This window comes from Sander vitreus, chromosome 15, assembly GCF_031162955.1.
Source record: "Sander vitreus isolate 19-12246 chromosome 15, sanVit1, whole genome shotgun sequence".
NCBI lineage: Eukaryota > Metazoa > Chordata > Actinopteri > Perciformes > Percidae > Sander > Sander vitreus.
In genome coordinates, this window is record NC_135869.1 from 15,918,501 (window position 1) to 15,944,830 (window position 26,330).

The 26,330-nt window shown below is 40.9% G+C and overlaps 1 protein-coding gene across 1 annotated transcript; it reads right to left on the bottom strand.

The window, feature by feature from the left end:
• Positions 1-973: 973 nt before the first annotated feature.
• xab2 (XPA binding protein 2) lies at positions 974-9,561 on the bottom strand. The gene is made up of 19 exons (XM_078268945.1): positions 9,402-9,561; positions 8,844-8,992; positions 8,389-8,512; positions 8,070-8,267; positions 7,594-7,728; positions 7,329-7,493; positions 6,967-7,111; positions 6,727-6,878; positions 6,453-6,572; positions 6,221-6,352; positions 4,707-4,838; positions 4,367-4,480; positions 4,083-4,245; positions 3,768-3,958; positions 3,462-3,584; positions 3,191-3,356; positions 2,396-2,522; positions 2,178-2,290; positions 974-2,039 (listed from the first exon to the last, which is right to left on the bottom strand). The coding sequence occupies exons 1-19, from the start codon at positions 9,435-9,437 to the stop codon at positions 1,978-1,980; spliced, it is 2,547 nt and encodes an 848-aa protein (XP_078125071.1). The 5' UTR covers positions 9,438-9,561; the 3' UTR covers positions 974-1,977.
• Positions 9,562-26,330: the final 16,769 nt, after the last annotated feature.

Genomic DNA, 26,330 nt, shown 5'->3' on the forward strand with positions numbered 1-26,330 from the left:
CTAACGCTGACCTTGCATAGTTTCTGTACTGTCTGCATTTACATAAAAAAAAAAAAAAAAAAAAACTCATTTTAGTTTCGCATAATTGATAGGGGGTAAAATCGGTATCTATAGTCCTGGACTGAGCAAAAATGTAGGTTTTACCTTATTTTGACTGTCTCAGGTACGGCCCTGTTACAACACCATAACCATAACATAACAGTCCGAGGCAGCTCAGCAAAGACTTTTAAGTTTGTCCTAAATTAAAGGATTAGTTCATATATAAGCATGCAATGTAAATTAAACACGTTTATTAGTCCTTTATTTGTTCTTCTGCAGAGCCCAACAACATCAGAAAAGCCTAGGCATATGACGGCCACATTATCAAGGCAGGGGTTAATTAGATCAGATTTGTATCAGATTCTGATTAAATAATTTAGTTACTGTCTAGTTTAGATCAGCAGCCAAAACCTGCAGATATGTTCAGTTGCTTATAACCACCTTGCTGCACATTAAAAGCATCCTGCAGTACATAGGCTACAAAAAGGCTGAAATGAGAGAACAGAGTAAACATCCTACTATTCGATGCAAATCTATGCAGGAAGGAAAAATGGAAATCAAGTTTGGAAAATAGTTTAATTTGCTTTTAATTTTTGAGACTTGAGACATGTTTCTTTCCATTGTTTTTGAAGTGTTGTTTACTGCAGCACCATCAACTCTCAAGACTGCCCCATCACATGATGTTGCTCAAAGAGCACTCCAAGTGCCCCACTGCAGTGACTTTTTGTAAGAGGATTACCTCGCAGCTATTTTAATCTAATTATGAAAGAAACTATTTCTTCGTTATTTCATTTATCTCTTTTGATGGGATGCAACAATTAAAAGCATGAGGCCTTTCCATTAATACTGAAGTAGATCTAAATCACGTATTTCCTCAGGATAAAATGAACTGTTTCCTAGGACGAAGCGTCCTCTGTCAGATAAAAGGCACTGATTTTAACAGGTGTAAATATTTTTTTAATTAGAACTGCATTTTCAAGAAAATGTAAAGAAAGTTTCAGACATTCGAAGAGACCAGCTTGTTAGAATTGGCGGTGCACAATTCACAAACAGAACTTTCGAAAACACTGTTGTATACCAAAAACAGTCAGACTGCATCGAGTCAAAAGTAGACCCTCAACAACACTGACTAAAATACATATTACAGCAGTACTACCTACAGCCTCAAACACGATCAGTGAGCCAAGTGAACACGTACACCTATATCACAAAAAATGGGCATTAGGAACTTGCTGCAGAGCTATTGCATTATAAATATACAAAATGTTTTACAGCACCCCTACTATCTAACTCAGACGTACAAACTGTTCCTTGAGTGTACTTGTACAAATACATGTACAACCAGAGCATGATTTCAATATTTGGACAGTGACCTATGTATACAAGTTTTGAAATCTTTTCAGGGGTCATTGGGTTTTGAAAGACACTCACCTATCCTCCAACCAACAATGTGAGGCTTGAGTGCTTAGGTCCACTTTCAAATGAATGCCTCCTGTTGAAAAAAAAACTGTTTTTCCCGTGTTCTAGGACAGAGCTTCCTGTCGGAGAAAGATCTCTGCATTATCAGTGTACAAACGTGTTTTCACTGATAATTCCTTTACAAAATTTCGTTTGGACACAAAGTCAAACTACATCAGACTTATTACTATTTCATAACAGAACACTGCTAAATTGTACAATTATCGTGAGCTACATACTTGAGAAAGACTGACACCATATGGACAATTTTAATACAAGTTCATATCTCTGTTTACTGTACTACAAAAATACACCAGGCAACAAATGTTGCCATTCTTTTTCTCACTTAAGTCACATTCTATTCAAATAAAGTGGATATAACTAAGGAATTACACAAATGTAAAAAATAGAGCATATTCAATGTCTACAAGAGAAATCCGAAGACCACATCTATGCAAATTTCAGCAGGGGAGGTATCTTTCAGTCATCTTTAAGCCCTCCAAAGACAGCTGTGGGGACACTCTTCTGTTCAAGCTGCACCTCTGTGAAAGGCCAAGAGAAGAAGACAATTAACACATGCATGTTCATAAAAAAACATGTCTGCATGAATGTTCAAACAAACGTGAATTTTTTTTCCCCATTTTATTTCTAAGACTGGGCCTTTTGTGTCCGTCACTCACCTTCTGGTCCCTGGTTTTCATCATCTTCATCCTCATCCTCATCATCAATGTCAATCTCATCAGGATTGGCTTGTTTGGAAAGCTCAGCCAACTCACTGCGAGAGGTGTCACTCCTGCATAGGCAGATGCAGAGAATAAGATTGATGTGTCTCCATGTAGGTTGAAGCACGTAGTCCAATTTTATAAAAAGGCATAACTTTTCACAGGAAAAGACAAACCTGACAAAGAGAATCTTTTCTTTGAGTTTGGGTTTGTCCTGCTCGGCCTCTGCAGCAAGCTGCTGTGCTTTCTGCTCCAGCATCTTCATGTCATCAATTTCCATTTGGCCTGGAGCAAGATCTGACACTGGACACAACACAAATAAAATAGTTGGACAAACACAAACAAATATATATAAGTTCATTCATTCTTGTGCTACTATATTAGTAGTAAACATCCCCCCCCAATGTTCCGTGCAGCCCATACAGTTAACGGCTCACAATTTAGTGCAAGTTCCCTTAAGGCTCTCACACACCAACCCGATAATCGGCTGTCGGACAGTCTGGCGAGGTCAGTGACTCGAGTCGGTTCGGTGTGTTCCGTGGCATTGTGCGTCGGCCTTCATTTTGGCCGACCTGACTTGCTGGGTCGGAGGGCGGGCAGTCGGACTCAATGACCAATCTGACTGGTGGAGCGCCCAGCCCTGGACTAGCGAATCAGTGCACTTATGTTAGCGTGACGAACAGCCTCTCAAAATCTGACGAAAATCTTTCAAACTGACCTTTGTCGATCTCAAATGAAGACAGATTCAGCAACTGTATGGTCCGTTTCTCGCTCACAATACAGATTAGCGCCGCCTGCTGTTATGGAGACGTGTTATGTCTCGCGCACGCGCAGAACGTACACTCAAGTCGGCGTTGCGTCGGTGTGTTCCGAGGCACTTTTTTTGACCAACTCGGGGAGACTGATCAGTCCGACTGCCTTTCCTCCTGACGGTCGGCCGTCGGGTTGGTGTGTTGGGCCTTTACTAGTACCTGTGGAGCTTGTTGTAGCCTTCATCATCTGAGCAGACATAAAGTTGACCTGGGTGTTGTATGTGGCTTGGACACTACGTTTGATCCTCAGCATTTCTCTAATCGTGTCCTCATTTCCATGGCGGATCTCAAATTCTTTCCATGTCTGCCAGAAGTTTGCAGTCACCTGAAAAATCAAGTTTATAAATATATCAAGAGGAAATACGATGTGCACATCACTGATGGAAATGTATTAAAAAACAAGGTAATGGCAGGAGGAGGTTTAGCTCACCCTTGGGTCACAGATTTGGGAGCAGTAGGAGTAAATTGCTCTGGCCCGATCAATCTCACCAAGTTTACTCTCCATGTCAGCAAATCGCAGACACATGTCCCTTGCATGTTCATCAGGAAGGACCTGGATAAATAGGACAAAGTTGATTTTTGTTATTCCAATAATGAATAGAACAGCAAACCGTGTCATACTGATGGGTCAGAAATAATAGAAAGATGTATATTCTAAAAAAAATCGAATTAATTCAACAAAATAAAAGCTTCAATATGACACGTTGTCATGTACATCAATGCTTTCCCCATGTACCTCGATAGCTTTCTGGTAAATTGCTCTGGTATACGTGACTCCATAAATTTCAGCAGCTCTCTTGATGTAGATATTGAACATTTGATGTCTCTCCTCAGCTTCTACTGCCTGCGTTGCTCTTTCATAGACAGCCATGGCGTGTCGTGCCAATCCATAGCCCTCCTCCAATTTGGCATACAACAGGTAAATGGCTGGAAAGCAAGGCACAGTGGTACATTCGGCATCAGTACATTTTTATAAAGAAAAAAAAAGGTGGAAACAATGTGGAATATAGTGTATACAAGTTGTCAATGCAATTCGAACAAAGCTACTTACTCTTGGCAAACTTGGCAGGGCAGCCATCTAGGGCTTGCTCAAATAAATCTCTAGCTCTCTCCAGCTTCTTGCCCCCATAACGATCAATGAACTTGGTGAGGTAAGTGTTCCAGATGTCATAAACATTTGGCCACCTGAAGAGAGCAATACCACGCTCATATGCCTAAAAAAGGTATTGACATTGAAGAATTGTTTAAATGGGTGGTACATTGACCAAGGCAAGCATACAAGAACACATTATTGATGTTGAATGTCGGTTTAGTTAATTAGTGGCATGTTATCACCTTGAAGCTTTCCTCAAAGTAGTTGTGCTCTTCAAGGAACATGGCATAATTGATGATGATCTGTGGTGTGGCGATGCGGAGGTCAATGATGCGATCATACACTGCTTTTGTAGACTGAGAAGAAATATTTTTAAAGAGGAGGAAGAATTAAACTAAACATCTACCACTCACAGAGATGAATGACAGCTCGGATTTCAAAGACACGCAAAAGCACACCGTGGTTCAGAATTGTAAGACATATACTAAATATCTGAGAGTTCACCTGCCATGTGATGTATATTCTTTTGGCTCATATGTAGGAACATACACCTGGAAACACACAGAGATGCAGTAAACATACCTTGAAAGTGCCGAGACTCTCTTCCAAGTCCGCCAGCATAGACCAGACCTTCAAGGACTTGTAAACTCTGTTTTGGACTGGCTCGGATGCATCAAAGTACTCCGCTTTCTTGGATGGGATGGCTGTAGCTTTCTATATTCAAAAACACGTCTTACAACTACATTCACAGCACACATTTACGCATTTAAAAAAGCTGCAATCAGTAATATTTTACTTTTGTCAGAATTGCAATAATTCATAAGCAGGACCTTGAAAGTTTTGCAAAGCAATGCCAGTCATGTATCTGTTTCACAATCTCATAACAGGCAGAGCTGCCCCAAATCTCTTTTGTTGTCAATTCTCTAATCTCCTACGGCCCTAAACTATCCAGTATGCACTAGGTGTCGTTCCCACAAAACAAGTGAACATCTATGTATTGTCTTAAAGGTGGGAAGAGATTAAACAAAGCAACTAACAGTATGTGATGTTTTAGTTAGTCACTAGTCAAGCTTGTGTTTTTAGTTTAATGTCAAACTCCTACACTAAACACTATTACAGTATGATATGCAGCATCAGGTCTTATCTATGGACTACTGCATCAGTTACCAGGTGTTAAGTTTGAAAATCGCAAGCTAAATCTCAATAGAGAAAAGGTTTTCAAAAAAACATTTGAAGGAAGACAAAAATTGCCGATGTTGTTGTAGGTTCTCAGTCCTGCCACTAGATGTTACTAAACCTAGAGTGTAAACGGGGCTACTGTTTTACTAGTGTGGCATTGCCAGACCTATCCCCAGCACTGCAGTACGGTCTGGCTACACCACTTATCTGTTCTGGGATAGGGGAAAAAATGCTCTGGCTTGTTTGTAATACACCAATCACAACCGTCCTGGGTGAGTTTAACCCCAGATAGCTGAGATAGCAGAAGGGTAGGGAAATGAGGTGTGTCTGTCAGGCTTTATCCCAGCAATAGGCCTGCACGATAAATCGTTATAAAATCGCGATCTCGATTCACCCGTCCATGATTTAACTTTTAAATGACTGATTTTTTTTCTTCTTTTTTTTCTCTCCTTCAATTAATTTATTAAAAGCATTTGGAATTGACATTAACATGTTTTAATTATGTAAAGACGTTTTCAAGGAGTTCAGATCAAGCCTGTATCAGGGCCATATTTAGTTCAATGTGTTATATGTCACTATTTCTGGTAGCCTACTGTACTTTATTTTATTTATTCACTGAAGCCTCTATGTTTACAGGCTTGTGGTGATGTGCAATGTGCTATAGGGGCCAAAATAATCTGTTTGGTACCGCCAATTTGTTTTGTTTTGTCATGGTTCATGTGTGCGATAAATATTACACTTGAACAAAAAAATCGTGGCAGAGAATCGTGATTTCAATTCTAAGCTAAAAAAATCATGATTCATATTTTTCCCCGAATTGTGCAGGCCTACCCAGCAATGTACATCCGTTGAGCTGGACTACTATTTTACTGATTGCATCTGTTATAATGACTGCTGCTGAGATACAAGTGTCTCACCCTCAGTATGCGCAGTGCCTGTTCATAGTTCTCATGGCGTAGCTCCATCTCTCCATACTCACACCACACCACAGAAAGGTCATCTACCTGCTTGTAGTTCACTTTGGTAGCCTTCTCAAAAATTGTCCTGGCCTGGGTGACAGTTAGTAAATGTAAGACATATCAGGAATAGAAAAAGCATTTCTGAATTGCAGAGGGTTCAAGAATCCCTGTGGGAAGACCTCTGACTTACATCATCCAGCTGCTCATTTTCCTCATAGAATTTAGCAAAGGAAACCCAGAGAGAGTGAGGCTTCCCTGTGGCCTTCATCGGATCCACAGTCTGCACTGCCTCAGTGTATGTGTTGATGATCTGCAGAAGATATGTTGAGCACAGATCCATGAGTAATGCACAACATAAAGGCAATGATACCTGTATGGTGTTTGTTAAATGTTAAACCACTATGAATTGTGTGTGCACTATCCCTGCCAAAAAGAATGTAGGAAAAAAAAAACCTAAACCTCACCTGCCGTGGATTGCCCTCATACAGTTTTACCCGCTTGTGCCACTCATGGACATTATGAGGGTTCTGCCGCAGTAGAACACTGTTCAAAAGAAGGGGCCGCCGGGCTATCAGCTGCTCAAAACGGGCCAGTCTAAGCTCCATGTCTATGTCCTCTGGGAGGAGAGGGACAGAGAGTAAGGCATGCATGACAAGAGAAGTGAAAGCAAGGAACGCTGCCAATATTAATGAATCCACACACACCATCTTCATCCTTTCCCATCTCAGCAGTGGTCTCCATTTTTGCTGCAATCATGCTCTCTTCAAACTGGGCGTAACTATCAAACACTTGTGTGAAGTCCCTTACTGTTACCACCGTAAGGATGGCCTCCTCATACACATCACGGGCCTGAGAAAGTAAAGAAAATGTGTAGTCATAGACAAGTCACAAGACAGACAGCAAATTAATGCCAATTCATTTGAGACAAATGAACTAGCTAAATATGAAGCAGGAGAGTATTTTGGATAAATAACTTTCAATTCGATAGGTCCTGTATGTTATGTATAAAAATGGAAGCACTTCCAAAAAAAATAATAAAACAAATAAAAATAAAAAATAAACACACCTTTTCAAAGTGACCACTCCTGATATAATAGTCAGCTAAAGAGCACCAGAGTTTTCCAAGTTGGTCTGTGAATCTAGTGAGGCCTCCTCGGATGATGGCTCCTACATTTAGAGAGGTCACTTTATCAGGGTTCTGGGAGATCAGGTCGCATAGCTCATGCCACAGCTGTCCAACAAATAAATGTATAAACAAAATGTATTAATCTTTCTGGTCAGTTTAAGAAAAACAAATACATTCGGAAGTGCTTAGCGTAATAAAATCTTACTTGATAGTTAGACTTGCCCTCTTTGGACACAAAGCTTTCGTCATTAACAACAGCTGCTAGTCGCACAGCTGCTTCATCCAAGCGGCCAACAGACCGTAAGTAGTCTATGTATTCCTCTGTATTCTCTGGAGAAAGCTACATGGTACAAAGAGCAGACATCACATATGTAATTATGTTTATTTGTCTATTGACAGCTTTCCTTTTCAATATTAATTTCCCCTATAAATATTTATCTTATTCTGTTGTATGAATAAGATGTTATAGGGAAATATGTTTAGCTTCCTAATCAACATTAGAGCACAATATAGTATGCGGTTAAAGCCTTTTGGATGACTGGTGAAACATACTCAAGACTAAATCAGAAAATCCAGTAGCCTTTCACTTGCCCAAGAAACTTCAGCCATTTACAGAAAATGTTCATACATTCAGATCTATCATATCACACTGTGACATACTACAAGGTACCATGCTCTCACCTTAAGGTACCTTCGGTACACCCGGATGGCAGTCTCAGGCAGGGGCAGATTACGCACAAAGCGGAGATACAGAGGCCAGATGCGTGGGTGTTGAGTAACAGGAAGAGCTCTGAGAGCACGGTCAAATGTTTGCCGACTTCTTGTGATCTTGCATTGAGACACAAGGAACTGGCAGTAATCAAGCCATATTCTAGGCATCTAGTTTAGGGAAAGACAGATGGTTAGTTTCAAGCACAACTGACAACACACAGACCACAATTAATGTAATGTTATTTTGTACGGTCATTGGTTCAGTATAGAGTTCGATAGTACCAGTTACCTTATGCATGAACACCAATGCCCTTTCATGGCAATTATTGATCTCTTCATAGCCCGGTTCAGTGATACATTTCCCTTTGACTTGTTTCCGTCTCTCTCTCAGATAATTGTACCACAGCTTGTAGCTGTAAAAAAAAGGATTAGACCATAATAATCAGAATAGGTTTGATTGGCACAATAAGTACCCTCATGTGGAATATACCATAGTAATCGTACAAATCTTAAACCTGTTTTGGACATCTTGACAATCACCTAAATTAAATCCAATGCCCTTATTACTTTTAACATCACACAACTAGTCACAAAAATGCCCCATCTTAATCACAAGGCCAAAATATTCATGCAGGTAACGTTAAGTTATTGATGTGGATTTGCAGGTATCCATAGCCACCTGCTTTTCAGTGCAATGCCAAAACATTCTTTCTAACGGTCCCCTGTAATGTTAACGTTAGTTACCTGCCAGGCAGCTCTTTCAGAGCCCGCTCATATATCATGTTGAGGGTGGATTTGGCTCCGTTCTGTTTGAATTCGATGTAACGCATCCAGCACTTGACTGAGTATGGGTTCCTGATAATCTCCTCTTCATAAGGCAGATCATCGTCCTCCTAAAAGAACCAGAAACCACATAACACTTCAAATACAACTCTAATAACGTCAACTTTTGAAAAAGTTAAAACATTAACGTTAGCGCGACAGCGTAACGTTACTACAACGTCAACAATTCATCCGCAGATTGTAAAGAATGCATTCATACTAGCATTCATAAATTAAGGTTAACTACTGAGTTCAGAATTTCAATATTTTAACAACAATTTAAGCACCAAACATGTCTGACCAATAACTGATAACTAATGATTCCTAGTTCACGAGCTATAAAAAGCTAACTTCAACAATGTTACACACCAAAGCTAACGTTAGCGCTCCAGTAAAAGTTAGTTAGCTAGCTAGCTAACGTTACCACTCGTTGTCAATAAACACTAACAGATAACCATATTTTTTAACGGTGTAGCTTACAAACAGAACATCAGGTTTTCCATTTAGCGAAGGCATTTCTTCCTAAAGAGAATGGCCGTCCGATAATAAGAAAACAAGTTTTGCTAACTGTAATGTTAGCTAACGTTGCAAACTACTCAGAGCGTGTAGTAGTAGCAGTGCTACTTCCGGCTTCGTCACATCTTTTTCTTCTGTGTGTTTATTAGCTGATCGCAAACCAGCTTGAAAGTGCATACTGCCACCTACTGTAACGCAGTGTGTAGAATTATGATATTACTCTATCTGGGAAAAAAGCAATATCTCGAATTACACCCATAGACTGTCTATGATTACACCATATTTCCTAATCCTGCCTGTCGCAGTCGCGTCGGGGTCGTGACTACTGATCACCATGTCGGGGTTGTAATTCCTGCCTTGCCTCATGTATTATATTTCTCCCTCTCTGAGTTAGGCATATATTGCAATGCACATTCATTAATTTATACGTTTACAATGTCATGATAACTATGATTTTGGTACATAGGCAGTTATCATACAGCACATGAGTGAGTGATAACCTAGGAGTGTGAGCAGCATTTTTCTCTGTCAATGACCTGAGACATGTTGATCCAGCTAAAATGTGCACAATAGCCTACAAAACTAAGCAGAAAGTTAAATATGGCTCAAATGCATGATGAATACAACATATGCAATTAACACTTAACACAAACAATAATTTCAACCAAGCCCTTTTCTTGAAACCCTTTAAATGCATAAAAGAGTGGAGGCCAGTTATTTTTCATAATAAATGGGTTTTACAATATTTTATAATAAAGCCACATTTAAACACAGTGCCCAACCCTTCCATATTTTACTGCAAAGATGAATGTCTACATCATTAGCATAAATGAGTCATCATTTTAATTTTAGATGTAACCGAAAAAAAACTAACTGTGAACGGTGAAAGTGTGCTGCAGCAAATCTTGACATGTCTTATGAATAGACACAGATAATTATACCTGTGTGAGTGAATGGGATGCAGAGATGTATAATGAATTTCCAAAAGTTAAAAAAGGCTATACAGTCAGTTTTAAAGTTGCAAGGGTATAAATGTTTTCTTTTTTATGTAAAAATAAATGATTATTGTAATAGTGTATAATGTAGTGTTAATACTTCTGAAATGCATTTAGATAGTTGATTTCAGGATAATTTAGGTCATTATACTTTGAAGCCAATGCCAGCATGTCTCAAAACCATAGACACTGAGGTTCCATAACAGCAACAACATCAAATGTAGCATGAGCATAAAGATCTTTGGCATCTGAGTGGGACTTATTATAGGTCTTATCTCAGCCTGGTTGGCAAATGTTCTTGTAGTCCTTGTAAGGCAAGGTGTAATACCACTTGAACTGGAAAGAGCCTTACATTCAATTTTAACTAGAGGAATAAGAGGTGTGCCAATGTCCTGTAACTATACAGTATACCGGCACCCCTTGGGTGCTTCTCCAAAATTAAGTCCCATTCCTGGCTATGGTCATGTTTATTTGCAAGGGCAAGTAGAGATAACCTCTATTATAAAATTAAATCAGAATCAAAATTCGAGTAATTATTTTGGTGGAGCAAATTAGTGGCTGAAAAATCCAGATATGTATTGCGTAGCATCTATTTTGAGATATACTTTGGACATTACAATCACACTTATGCTTTATGAGCAGAAATAATGCTTCTCTTTTAAACATGTTGCATGATATGTTACATGGCATACTATTTAAAATATATATGTGATGTGTGAAGGATTTTAAGTCACAATGCTAACTATTAGTTTACTTATATTGGTGACATTCACCAATGATATTCAATTGTTCTGCATTTCAAAGATTAGAAAAGCGTTATAGTAAATATATTATTTAATATTCTTTGAATGATCAACAAGAGGCTGGGAAAATGGTCTTTGGACATATCAAACACAGAGGCAATTTGTGACTTTTAAAAACAATAAGCAATAACAAACAATGAAATGAATTAAGATAGAACAAAACACTTTTTTTTCTTCTGGCAAGCAGGCCTTCACTCACTAGATTGAGAGAAAAGTTATAATAAATAGAATTATAATGAAACAAACATCTTGTAGAAGTTACCAAGAAATCTTTATCCCTGGTACCCCAAGTTCGTATTTACAGTGTATGATATGTAGGATCAATAAATAATGTCTGTTGCCACGTTCAACAGGCCAAGAACGCCCTGGCCCATGCTGTTCAGTCAGCCCGCCATGACTGTGATCTGCTCAGAGAGCAGTTTGAGGAGGAGCAGGAGGCCAAGGCTGAGCTGCAGCGAGAAATGTTCAAGGCCAGAGACCATGTATTATTTCAGGCTGCCATGATGGCCGAGGAGCTCACCTGGAGAGGATGAGGATGAACCTGGAGGTCACAGTAAAAGACCTGCAGCACCAGAAGCAGCTCCAGGAACTGGAGTCCAGGGTATGCACTATAGGTAAAAACTCACAATAGAACATTTTTGAAGGCACATCACAGTTTTACTGTGTGGAATAAATTCTACTTGTATCACTTTGTATCTAAATGTTTGTACATGCAATGAAATAATGTATTATTTATCATCACATTACAGGTGCATGAGCTAGAAGCTGAAGTTAAGCCGAGCAAAGATGTGGAGATGATGCTGTTAAAGGACTGAGATGACATACCAGGTAATTTATATTTTAAAAACTACCTTAACTTCTGTTTAATTCTATGAATATATGTGGAGACTGAGGAGGACAAGAAGAATGTGGTCAGACTTCAGGACCTCTGGTGGACAAGCTGCAGCTCAAAGTCAAGTCAAAGAGACAAGCTGAATATCAAATCAAATAACATAATGTGACACATCATTTACAGTTAATTTAATAACATCACTCTTAACTGCCTTGTAACTATGTCAATACAACTCAAATCCCTTCACAGGAGGAGCAGGCCAACACTCACATGTCCAGGCTGACAAAGGTTCAGCATGAGCTGGAGGAAGCTCAGGAGCGTGCTGACATCGCTGAGTCCCAGGTCAGTAAGCTGAGAGTCAAGAGCTGTGATGCTGGATAGGTGTCTTTGTTGTTTCCCTGATCACAGTATCAATTGTGTTGACATTAAGTCAGTAAAATGATTTGATGTTGTGCACTTTCACTGTTGAAAGTGTAAATATATAAATCCATTTATTTGGTTGACCAGAAAAATATTGAGTCCAAAACTAAGTAGAGCAATTAACCGTGCTGTAATGTCTTGTTACATCAGCAGGACCGTACCACTGTGAATGTGTAAGTACAATATGAAGTGATGAGTATAACTGTGTTTGGGATGTACTGAGCAAGCTGAAATAAACCTTCCCTGAGCCTGTTCATCATTATGTAATGTATATGCCAAAATTACATATCTGTTGGCAGATTGGTTGAGTTCAGACACTCATAAATTATATAGTCAACATTTTTCTTTAATTGTTGACAGATTATTACATAATGATTTTGTATTACATTTGTCCACCATTATTCCCATCGCAGAAATAGAACAGAAATATAATTAGCGGATCAAATTCTGCTTAGGGCTTGAAAAAGGCCTGTCCAGCATTCATGCAATGCTCTACTCAAGATGTCACAGGTGACAAATAGATGTAGGTTGCCAAGTCATGCAAGTCTTTGCTCTCCTGGAAGAAATTAAACCTTAACTTGGACTCTTGGAGCAGAGGAGGTCTCCACTAAATCTTTTGATGCCCCTTCATTAGCTAGCTACTTGGATTTGACATAACTTTACTATTCTACTAAAGGGAATATATGGTGACAGGGTTAACATATCCATGTCACATAAGCAGCAACATAAATCAACACCACCCAAGTGGATTTCTTTTCATAGCATAATTGCAAAAAGTAAACAGGATCAACATATAGAGCTGCAACTAGTGCAACTAGCAATTAGTTGACTAATCGAACAATGGATCGACAAAAAAATAATCTAATTTAAAAACAAAAACTATTTTGAAAATTGTTTAAGTAATTTTTCATGCAAAAATTGCAGAAAATGTTCAGCCTCTCAAATATGTTTTTCTTTGTTCATATTACAACTGAATATCTTTGGGCTTCACCTTGGACATATCACCTTGAGTCACACACACATACACACAGACACACAGACACACAGACACACACACACACACACACACACACACACACACACACACTGTTGCACCAGTATAGCACAACACACACATTTTCTTATGTGTATAAAAACATTTATTTTCCATGACCATGTCCATTATCCATGATCTGATGTTATAAGTATCAGGAGATAAGAAGCTATAAAGTGGAAATGGAAAACACTTGTATTGGTCACTTTGACACTTTACAGTAAGTCATCACATAATCCCCTCAAATCCATATGTGTCCTAAGAGCCAACCAGGGTTAAGTGTTTCCATGTTTATATGTTTTTTGCCAATTTGACTCAAAAATGCCATAATGGCCATAAACCATCAGGATTGGCAAGGAAACTTGTATCACACTTCTAGATGTCATCTCTTTAGTTCATTTTGCTTTGTAAAGGACCTTATTTTAGGCTTGATCCCAAAAGAGTTGGCAAGTGTTTTCATGTCTATTTAGGGAGTTAAATAATGGCCGATCAAATACTACCTCATTTTAATTTTATTACAGGGATATGAGATGTCCCTGTAACTGTAGACCATCCAAAGGTGGTGGGGACGTCCAAAACTAAGGTCTAATATACATCTGACATGGCACAAAAACATTAATGCGATATAAACTATTAATAAGGTGCTTTGATTTTAATTTATAAGACTAAATTGTGCACAAACATGACTATACACTTCATGGAATAGATATTCTTTAGGTATTATTAAAGTCAGTTCCAATGAGATACGCAACACTTGTCCAGTGTTAATGGAAAGACCATGGCCTGAATTGTATTTCAGATATCTGAGATTTGCATGTCCTGTAACTATACACCAGTGACATTTCAAGGCTTCTCCAAATTTGAAAGTCATTATTGGCACGGTGGCTCAGTGGTTAGCACTGCTGCCTCACAGCAAGTAGACACTGCTGAGTACTAGTTTGAAGGGGGCCTTTCTGTGTGGAGTTTGCATGTTATCTCTGTGTTCGTGTGGGTTTCCTCCTACATTCTAGATGAGAGCTAGGTAACTCCTGCCATTGCCCTTGATTTATGTACTGGCATGGCATTACAACTGGAGTTGGTCCTCGGACGCCGAACTATGGCTGTTTTAATTATTGTAGTAAGGAGGATACATTCCTCATAATGTATGTTTAAATGTACTTGGCTAATAACTTCTTTTTTTGCCGCCTTTATTTGATAGGACAGCTACAGTATGTGAGGGAAGACATGCAGGAAATCGTCACAGGTCAGATTCGAACCCAGAACCTCTGCGTCGAGGCATAAACCTCCAAGTATATGTACGCCTGCTCTACCCACTGATCCAACCCGGCCACTACTTGGCTAATAACTTGGCAAATAAAAAATATATTATCAAATATAAATATTAAAATTGTGTTAATATACCATTAATAACCCACCAGTTTCCATTTTTTCAATTCACTGTGGACATTACCGGTGTAGTATTTAAAAACAAAAAATGTTTTATTGAGCATTAACATCACAAGTAACAAGTTGATGAAGTAGCAAATAACAAACCTGAAGCACTGTGCTCACGCATTTGACCTTAACACACATTAACGCTTGGCTACAAACAGATATCTGCACTAATAGACTATGCGATCACAAGGTAAAAATATATTTCCAACACCGCTAACTGATAGCTGACTTCAATAACTTAATCAGCCAAAAACCATGGCAACAGTGTGTCCCAGTCGTGTGTACCACTTTTTGTGTCCCCTGGAAACAGTTTCTGTTGTGTTGTTTCAGATTTTTCTAAATTATGTGCATGTGTAGTCACTATAGACATATATGGTCTTCACCTACATCCACGGTCGTCACGTTGGTGAAGATGTTTCATAAATGCTGCGCATGTGTTGTCAAATTGTTGATGGTGTTGCCTGGCTGTGCATGTGTCGTCAAATTGGGAAGGATGTTTCTTCATTTGCTTCTGTTTTGTCTATTTGCGTGTGTTAGTGCAGTGTGTTGGGCTCTCACATGGCCACGGACAAAAGCAGTCTATAAATTAAGCTCACATAAACCACTGGCAAGTTGCTGCCTGAGATTATCATAGAGCCAATGACACTTGTCACAAAGACATCAACTGTTATGGAATGACAATTGGCTTAGTAGTAGCCTATAAGCTCTAAACCATTGCAAGTATTCAAGTACTCTCCTGTGGCTTGGCTGTGTTCAGAGGGGCCACATTCAGTATAAATTAATAGGGTTTAATAGGGATCCTAAGCACTCCAAATTTATGACCTGTCCTACTTATTGCCAACAGGGTCCATTCATAAACACAAACATGAAATGAAGCAGCAGTGAACATGTTGCAATGTGATTTGAAAATTGACAACGTAAATCATTTTATTTTTATTTATTTAATTTAATTTCAGTCTGAGATTGCTGAGTATGGGGCAACATATGTTAGACAACTTTTAACAGAGTTCATAAATTATCAACAACCTATTGTGATATGTAATTAATAAGAACAAGATTTTCTTGACAGTGTTTTTTTTCCAAAGCCAAACTCAATGCACCAAGGTAGCACAATTTAAAATGGAATATAGGTGAAACCAGGTTTAGTATGAGGGTGTATCACATTTTTTCAAGGGTTCTTACCATATTTTGTTTTTAATGAAAGATAAGAAAATGTGAAAATGTTATTGAACAAGTTTCCTTTACATGATACAGTCTACAGAAGAGTGAGGGTTTCCTATTTATTTATTTGGCACAGCTAGGGTGGCCCCTATAATGCAAAATCCCAATGTAAAGGACATAGATGCAACTATATACTGTATACAATTGGTTACATGATGTTACAATCAAGAACACTTATAAATCTCTATAAGATTCCTTGGTTACAACCATAGACATACAATTAGTGGATGTAGCATCCGTGAAGTCACCTAGTGGTTTGTGGTCTTCCGTTTTGAAGCCTTCTGTTTTTCTTTGCAACCGGATGTGTCGATTTTTGACGAGAGGTTGGAGCTAGGAGTATGACACGGCCAGGCCAGTGTTGTTTATGGTTGCAATGGACCTTTTTCACAGCAGACATTTTGACTTGTCATTGAAGGAAAAGCACAGCTGAAATTGATAACCTTAATGATGGCTCAATTCCATCAAGTCTCCCAGTAAGCTATTTCAGTGAGTCAGCATGCACAATACCAGGGCCTCTCCTAAGTGGAATGCAGCCATCATTAAAGGGGTGATAGAATGCAAAACCGATTTTACCTTGTCATAGTTGAATAATGACAGTTTAGTGGGTAACTAGGACATACATAGAACCTCGAAATCCCATTGACACCTCTTTCCTCTGCAAATCTCACAATTTGAAACTGCCTCTGAAAACAGGCAAAGCTCCTTCTCATTTGGCTCTAGTCTCTAGCTTTGTCAAGCCCAAACATTTACATAGGCTACACCACTGATCTGAGGTCAGCTTAGTCTTCTGAATAGGTCGCGCAGATCTCAGAAATTGTATACATTGTTCATCTGCTATTTTACCACTAAATTCACTTCTGAGACTTTTTTATGCAAGAAATCAACTATGTAGAGGCCGTTTATGGGCCGTTTTACAAAAACTGATGGCTAATTGCAAATTTTGTCCGACTGTGTGTCGGAGTTCAGCGGCCGGTGCTGCCTGTGTTGCTGCCTCGCCACCCGGCCTGCCTTCCTTCACAGACCCCGGCCTGCTGTGAGGTAGATGGAGCTCCGTCACGGCTGGCAGCCCACGGTACTCCATACCCGTGCAAAGTCACCGTTTTTTGGGTTAATGGACTACCAAACGCCGCTGCCCTGACAGAGCTCCAGGGCCTGCAGCTCCCCTCTTCCTGCTAAATGGACGGTGTGTGTGAGTGAGAGCGCGGTCAGCAAGCTTGTTACGCCAGCAATCTCTTCCCACAGGTTCCATCCATCCATCCATCTTCATCCGCTTATCCGGGGTCGGGTCGCAGGGGTAGCAGCTCCAGCAGGGGACCCCAAACTTCCCTTTCCCGGGCCACATTAACCAGCTCCGACTGGGGGATCCCGAGGCGTTCCCAGGCCAGGTTAGAGATATAATCCCTCCACCTAGTCCTGGGTCTCCCCCGAGGCCTCCTCCCAGCTGGACGTGCCTGGAACACCTCCCTAGGGAGGCGCCCAGGGGGCATCCTTACCAGATTAATCTCCAGTTAATCTTATAATTTATGTAATTATAATGTGTTGAGTTATTTAAACAAACGATCGGGGAAATAAACGCCTCTTGTCCGCGAGTCTCAATGATAGAGCCTGCGGCTGGATGGAGCTCTATCAATGAGAGCTAGCTAACCTCCTCTTAGAATTCCTCTGAAATTCACAAAAATGCATTAAATTGAAATCGGACACCATTGTTAGCTTCATAAGACCTTGAGGTAGATGTAATATAAGTGGCGTGACGAAATTCAAACTGTGAATATAGCTACTAAATTGTGTAATTGCTCCACGGAGCTCCACGGAGCCCCAAGTATTCCAGTAGTCCAGTACCCAGGGATACGGTGACTTTCACGGGGTATGGAGGTTGCCGCTTTCTCGTCAGACGGTGTGGAGCTCCTAGCTAAAGTCCGACACGTCTTACCAAATTTGCAATTAGCCATCAATTTTCGTAAAACGGCCCATATTTGAGCTTTATATAGTTGATTTCTCGCTTAAAAAAGTCTCAGAAGTGAATTTAATTACAAAATAGCCCGACAAACAATGTATAACTTTGCAGTGTCTGAAATATGAGACCTGCTGTCTTGTCTCCAATGTGTTTCTATATGGTTCGCTCAAACCAATCAGCACGCAGCTCATCTAAATATTCATGAGCATACCATATTTGGAAGAAAAGCTCTTGTTCCAAATAGAGCCATATTCACAGGGTAGTTAAGGGCCTAATAAAATAGCATTCGGGCAATTTTCAGCCCAACCAATGTTACATACCCTATTAGGAGACCTTAAGGAACAGTGTCAAATACCCTATATAATCATTCTATCACCCCTTTAATGGTTTTGAATACACGTGTGCTTTTCCTACTATGACATGTCAACATGTATGCCGTGAAAAAGGTCTATGGCGCTGCGATGCCGATTTTCAACACTTCTGAAGCGAGTCATCCAACTGAGTTTTACCTGCTGCTAAACACAGACCTCTGGGTACTGCTGCCATTCATCTGCGTGCGGCAGAACAGAAAATCGGCAAACCATCCATCCATCCATCTTCATCCGCTTATCCGGTATCGGGTCGCGGGGGTAGCAGCTCCAGCAGGGGACCCCAAACTTCCCTTTCCCGAGCCACATTAACCAGCTCCGACTGGGAGATCCCGAGGCGTTCCCAGGCCAGGTTGGAGATATAATCCCTCCACCTAGTCCTGGGTCTTCCCCGAGACCTCCTCCCAGCTGGATGTGCCTCATCCTTACCAGATGCCTGAACCACCTCAACTGGCTCCTTTCGACGCGAAGGAGCAGCGGCTCTACTCCGAGCTCCTCGTGGATGACTGAGCTTCTCACCCTATCTCTAAGGGAGACGCCAGCCACCCTCCTGAGGAAACTCATTTCGGCACTTGTACCCTGGATCTTGTTCTTTCGGTCATGACCCAGCCTTCGTGACCATAGGTGAGGGTAGGAACGAAAACTGACCGGTAGATTGAGAGCTTTGCCTTCTGGCTCAGCTCTCTTTTCGTCACAACGAATAAATTGAATGTAATACCGCACCTGCTGCGCCGATTCTCCGACCAATCTCCCGCTCCATTGTCCCCTCACTCGCAAACAAGACCCCAAGGTACTTGAACTCCTTCACTTGGGGTAAGGACTCATTCCTTACCTGGAGAAGGCACTCCATCGGTTTCCTGCTGAGAACCATAGCCTCCGATTTAGAGGTGCTGATCCTCATCCCAGCCGCTTCACACTCGGCTGCGAACCGATCCAGTGAGTGCTGAAGGTCACAGGCCGATGATGCCATCAGGACCACATCATCTGCAAAAAGCAGCGATGAGATCCCCAGCCCACTGAACTGCAACCCCGACTATGCCTCGATATCCTGTCCATAAATACTACAAACAGGATTGGTGACAAAGCGCAGCCCTGGCGGAGGCCAACTTTCACCTGAAACGAGTCCGACTTACTGCCGAGAACCCGGACACAGCTCTCGCATTGGTCGTACAGAGATTGGATGGCCCTGAGAAGGGACCCCTTCACCCCATACTCCCGCAGCACCTCCCACAGTATCTCCCGGGGGACCCGGTCATACACCTTCTCCAGATCCGAAAAACACATGTAGACCGGTTGGGCATACTCCCAGGCTCCCTCCAGGATCCTTGCGAGAGTAAAGATCTGGTCCGTTGTTCCACGACCAGGACGGAATCCGCATTGTTCCTCTTCAACCTGAGGTTCGACTATTGACCGAACCCTCCTTTCCAGCACCTTGGAGTAGACTTTACTGGGGAGGCTGAGAAGTGTGATATAATTGGCACACACCCTCTGGTCCCCCTTTTTGAAAAGGGGAACCACCACCCCAGTCTGCCACTCCTTAGGCACCGTCCCAGACTTCGACGCAATGTTGAAGAGGCATGTCAACCAAGACAACCCCTCCACAACTAGAGCTTTAAGCATTTCTGGACGGATCTCATCAATCCCTGGGGCTTTGCGACTGTGGAGTTGTTTAACTACCTCAGCAACTTCCACCAGGGAAATTGACGACAATCCCCCCCCATCATCCTCCAGCTCTGCCTCTACCATAGAGGGCGTATTAGTCGGATTTAGGAGTTCCTCAAAGTGCTCCTTCCACCGCCCTATTACCTCCTCAGTTGAGGTCAACAGCGTCCCATCCTTACTGTACACAGCTTGGATGGTTCCCCGCTTCCCCCTCCTGAGGTGGCGAACGGTTTCCAGAAGCACCTTGGTGCCGACCGAAAGTCCTTCTCCATGTCTTCTCCGAACTTCTCCCACACCTCCTGCTTTGCCTCTTTCACGGCAGAGGCTGTAGCCCTTCGGGCCCTTCGGTACCTTGCAACTGCCTCCGGAGTCCTCTGGGATAACATATCCCGGAAAGACTCCTTCTTCAGTCGGACGGCTTCCCTGACCACCAGTGTCCACCACGGTGTTCGTGGGTTACTGCCCCTTGAGGCACCTAAGACCCTAAGACCACAGCTCCTCGCTGCAGCTTCAGCAATGGAAACTTTGAACATTGTCCACTCGGGTTCAATGCCCCCAGCCTCCACAGGGATGCACGAAAAGCTCCGCCAGAGGAGTGAGTTGAAAGTCTGTCGGACAGGGGCCTCCTCCAGATGTTCCCAATTTACCCGCACTACCCGTTTGGGCTTACCAGGTCTGTCCAGAGTCTTCCCCCACCCCCTGACCCAACTCACCACCAGATGGTGATCGGTTGACAGCTCCGCCCCTCTCTTCACCCGAGTGTCCAAAACATACAGCCGATCATTGACCTTTGGCCTAGGATGCTTTGGTACCAAGTACACTTATGAGCATTCCTATGTTCGAACATGGTGATCGTTATAGACAATCCATGACTAGCACAGAAGTCCAACAACAAACAACCACTCTGGTTTAGATCAGGGAGGCTGTTCCTCCCAATCACGCCCCTCCATGTGTCTCCATCATTGCCCATGTGCGCGTTGAAGTCCCCCAGCAGAACTATGGAGTCCCCCACTGGAGCCCCATGCAGGACTCCACTCAAGGTCTCCAAGAAGGTTGAATACTCCGAACTCTTGTTTGGTGCATATGCACAAACAACAGTCAGAGTTTTCCCCCCCACAACCGCAGGCGTAGGGAGGCGACCCTCTCGTCCACCGGGGTAAACTCCACCGGGGTAAACTCCAACGTAGCGGCACTCAGCCGGGGACTTGTGAGTATCCCCATACCCGCCTGGCGCCTCACACCCTGGGCAACTCCGGAGAAGAAAAGAGTCCAACCCCTATCCAGGAGTATGGTTCCAGAACCGAGACTGTGCGTAGAGGTAAGCCCCACCAGATATAACCGGTAGCGCTCCACCTCCCGCACAAGTTCCGGCTCCTTCCCCCACAGAGAGATGACATTCCACGTCCCCAGAGCCAGCGTCTGCTGGCCACTGACCTTCACTGCCACCCGTGTGGCAGCGCACCCAACCCCAGCGGTTCCTCCCACAGGTGGTGGGCCCATGGGATGGAGAGATGGATCCCACGTAGCTTTTTCGGGCTGTGCCCGGCCGGGCTCCGTGGCAAACCCGGCCACCAGACGCTCGCTGACGAGCCCTCCATCTGGGCCTGGCTCCAGACAGGGGCCCGGGCTTCCTCCGGGCAGGGTCACTCCATCTCTTCCTCGGTCACTCAAATCAGCAAACATTCCCTTAAATTACCAGCTAGCCTGAATAAGGCATTTCTAGACATGAGACATGTCCCAATTAACTTTGATTAAAAGAAAACTTAAAACTTAACTCTGCTTCTCTTCATAGTTGTCAGAGTCATCTATACCACACCTTTGTAAGCTGGCTCATGTTTGCCTTGGACCGTCTCCAGTTATACTGCTATAGTTTTAGACTGAGCTCCTATCTCTTTCCATCTGTGCATTCATGTCCCAGTAATGCTTGTTACTAACTTAGCTCAGGGGAGCTTATTCCCTGGAGTCCTTATGTTTTCTTGCCTCACAAATTTCCTTGGATTGGGGTGGCATCTAAAACGTCTTGGCAGCTGCTACCGCAGCTGTGGTCCTGCCCAACACCCTGCTACGCCCTGCACTGCTACTACTATTATTTCTAGTCATAGTTCTTTATCTTTATTGTTACTATAACTGCCACTGTTCATCAACCAACTGCTGTAATTATTATTAATCATATTCTGTATATCTGTATCAGTGTCTCTGTGTCCCAACCGGCAGCAGCAGATAGCCGCCCACCAAGAGTCAGGGTCTGTCCGAGGTTTCTGCATTGTTTAAAGGAAGTTTTCCTCGCCACTGTCCCACCAAATGCTTGCTCTTGGGGGGGAATTGTTGGGTCTTTGTTAATTATAGAGTGTGGTCTAAACCTACTCTATACTCTGTAAAGTGTCCTGAGATAAATCCTGTTATGATTTGACAAATAAATAAAATTGAAATTGAATTGAAAACACATTGTGAGAGGGTCAAAGTTCAAGATTAAAACCCTAACCCTAACACCCAAGTGCACAGCTATTTTAATGTACACATGTGCCATGGATATGCAATGATAAGCCTCTGTCCTGTTGTCCATTATTATTATACAGTCTATGCAGTCAAATGTGCTCTTGCCTTTGTGGCACCAAACCCTGTATGCATGGGAAGCACATGTTGTTAGACCTGTAGGGAAGACGCTATTTATGTGGACACTATAGACTGGTTGTCCAGACTGGTTGTCCATTTGTGTACCAAGATATTTTTAGCAGTTGACATTGGCTTTGTTGTGCTTATTAACAACTGCAGGGGAGTGGCCACCAAGGCATGTGTAAAGACAATTTCCTTTGTTTAGAATGACAAAAACAGTATGCCCTATCAACACTGTCTTTGATGAACAAATGAGTGATTTGGCATGCTACAATGATATGCCTTAACTTCACAAAAATAACTACTATTTATTATTGTCTCAGGTCTCACTCATAACAAGTTGTTAAGGAGTTTTGGTTAGAGCTGCTTCAATTTATGCCAGACATTCTCCTGATCCAAGTGTCTACTAGCGAACACAATTGTTTATGGTTTACAGGAATATTCATTGTGCTTACATACGTAAAATAAAGAATCACAACACAAAAAAAATCATGATTATTTGAATGTAAAGTAATATATATAATATATTATTCTGAAGCACATACAGTAAGCTTTACTGTTGATGCACCTCCTCCAAATTTCTTTTTTCTCCTTTTAATTTGTTATCTCTTCACAAATCATTGCATTTCATGTTAGACTGTCAGGATGTCAATTCCATGTATCCTGAAAAATGAACTTTATAAAGTAAGCACAACAGAGATCCTTCCCTCTTCTGTCTGTTTCCTTTATTCTTTTTTTTTTAATGTTTTGTTTTTGTTTCCTTTATTCTGAAAGCTTGAAACAAACCAAACAAAGAAAAGTAGAGAGAGCTTAACCCACACAACCTTTAGTCTCTCAATGTTACTACCCAGTCATCGAGGAGTGTAACTTTTTAAAAACTCTTTTAAATCTTCTCAGGCTCCTCCTTGTCAGATGTGTTTGGCATGTCATATTTCAGGTCAAGAGTGGGCTGAGTGCCAGGGCTCATCTACAGTATACAGTATTCATCTACTAGACTCAAGGACATACAAAGGAGCTTCTATAAAAAGGGTGCTTGGTCCTTGCATTATAGCCTATAGAAACTGACTCATATTTAAGTTTACAGTTTACACTTGCAGTAATAATGCTAAATAAGTTTGAACGTTTTCTCATTAGTAAAACAACCTTGCTAATATGTACTCCACACGTGCTGCATTTGAATCTTAGATGTATTTTTAAAAAGAATATAATTTGAGTGGTGTATAACGTAATTTGCAACACAAAATGTGCAGTCATAAAATAGAGGTAAGCTGAAAGTATCCCCAGCAAGTAAACCATAAAGTAATGTACAATATGTCACATTCACAGTGAGACAGTATAAGTGGCCCTGTGTGCACAACATGCTCTTTATTAAAGGTGACACATGTAGCCATACATAACATCTGTAACAAACTGTCAGCCTTAGCAGATGAATAATTTGCTTCCAGATGAATGTAATGGCTCATCTCTATATGATGCAGACTGAGAAATAGTTTTTAGTCATAGCTAAACAACTAAATCCCCGCCTTTTGTTGTGCAAAAATAGCATATAATGTATTCAAGCACACCAAGGCTCAAACAAGTTAAATTACTGAAGACCTCTGGCCCTACTTGAATAGCTTGTGTGCAACACGTCTGTACAGTAGCCCACCTACCTATTGAGGTGTCATTTCTCATTTCTCATTTCTTCATTTGTCATCTCTTTTTTGAAAGAAAGAATATGATAAATATGAAAGGCAATAACACAACTTCAGTCAACAATACATATTAAAATACACACATCAAGGAAAAAGTAAAAGTACAAATGTATTTTCCCTCACTTATTTCAAATTTTTACTTTACATTAATCCTGGATACACTTTTCATTAATGGACTAATGTAGGTCTGGAATCTACAACATCTTGTTTATTGGCATATGACTTATTTTGGGTCTTCTCTCTGCCTAGATGGCAACTGTTCATCAACTCCATTCCAATGCGATAAACATTCCCTCTGCAGCTTTTATGGAATGGTGCTCAGCCTCAATTTTATTTCAGACATCTGAAGTGGGCTGTTGTCCTGCAACTGTATACCAGTGACATTTACATGCTTCTTCAAGACCCCAGCCTGTGCCTGCTATAGCACACTCCAATAAGATTAATATCACTAGCATTGAAGATCATTAAGGAAATAACATTTTATTATTGAAAAAAGTAGGTGACATATCTGTCTGTTAATGAAAAGCATATATTATATAGTGTACAAACACTTACAATATATATTAGCAGATGACATACACGTATACTGTGAAATTACTGGGAACAATAAGAGCCATACGTCTAACGACACTTAAATATTTTTACTTCTGTAACACTAAATGGAATGGCTCTGACACTGTTTAATTGAATAGTTGCCACCGTTTTTATTGTACTACCAAATCTGACATGTGTCAATGTCCTTCAAATGTTAGTCGCATTTGGGTGATCTCCAAAACTTAAAATAATAAATCATAAGTCAATACCTGAAGAAATGGCGAACACTCTTTATTTTACATTGGTTAACACACAAGTTGTCAAAAAGAAAAATGACTGAAGACCTCTGGCCCTACTGCAATAGCTTGTGTGCAACACGTCTGTACAGTAGCCCACCTACCTATTGAGGTGTCATTTCTCAAGGTCATCTCTTTTTCTGAAGAAAGAATGTTCGGTAAATATGAAAGGCAATAACACAACTCTCTATTTTACATTGATTAACAAACTGTAATAATGATTACAATCACAAAAGATTAAGTCAACATCTTTACTGTTTAAAGAATATTATATATATTCTCAACCTCTGCAATATTTATACATATTTTAACTAATTTAAGTATCATGATTTTAAAACCAGTGTTGCTTTTAAGTACATTCATTGGTTTCAATATAATATACTTTTCTATATGGATTCAAAACATATAAAATCCTCAAAAACATCAATCCTATACTTTTATAATTAAAATGCATGTATAAACTGTATTGTAAGCATATGCATTAATAGATGTGTGATGCAAAAGCTTGTAAGTCATGTGTTAGAAAATCTAATATTACAAATACATATATCATAAAGTCTATAGCCATTGTTTATGTAACAATTTTTTTTTTATCGTTTTGCTATTACTATGCTTTTTGACTATTCAGTTGGTCAGACCATTCAGAGGGAAAAAATACCTACTGTACTGTGACAAATGAGTACAAGGTACTCTCAATCAATGTCAATGTCAATGTCACAGGATTAGCACAAGACGAGAAGAATGCATGACCAAACTAAGCAGGGCACACCTACTGAGGAGACAGTCCTCCCTCTATAAAAGAGGCTGTTGAGGACTCTGTCGATAACTGGTAGGCTTCCTACTCAGGTAAGTACAACAGCTTTAATTTATTAGTATTGTGTAAGTAGTAATTGATGTGTCTCTAGTCAGTCAGTGCCTAGAAGCATAATTTATTATTATAATTATAATTAAAAATTCATTTATTTTCATGTATTTATTTCCACTGGGTGTGCTACTGCACAAATGTGATGCCAGTAAATACTTAAAAAATAATA

Excerpts from the sequence above, each read along its gene's own strand:
- xab2 (XM_078268945.1), bottom strand. The coding sequence starts at position 9,437 with ATGCCTTCGCTAAATGGAAAACCTGATGTTCTGTTT. Across the intron at positions 3,585-3,767 it reads TTTACCAGAAAGCTATCGAG|GTCCTTCCTGATGAACATGC; the intron begins GTACATGGGGAA and ends CTATTTATCCAG. Across the intron at positions 2,291-2,395 it reads GAAAAGATTCTCTTTGTCAG|GAGTGACACCTCTCGCAGTG; the intron begins GTTTGTCTTTTC and ends CTGCCTATGCAG.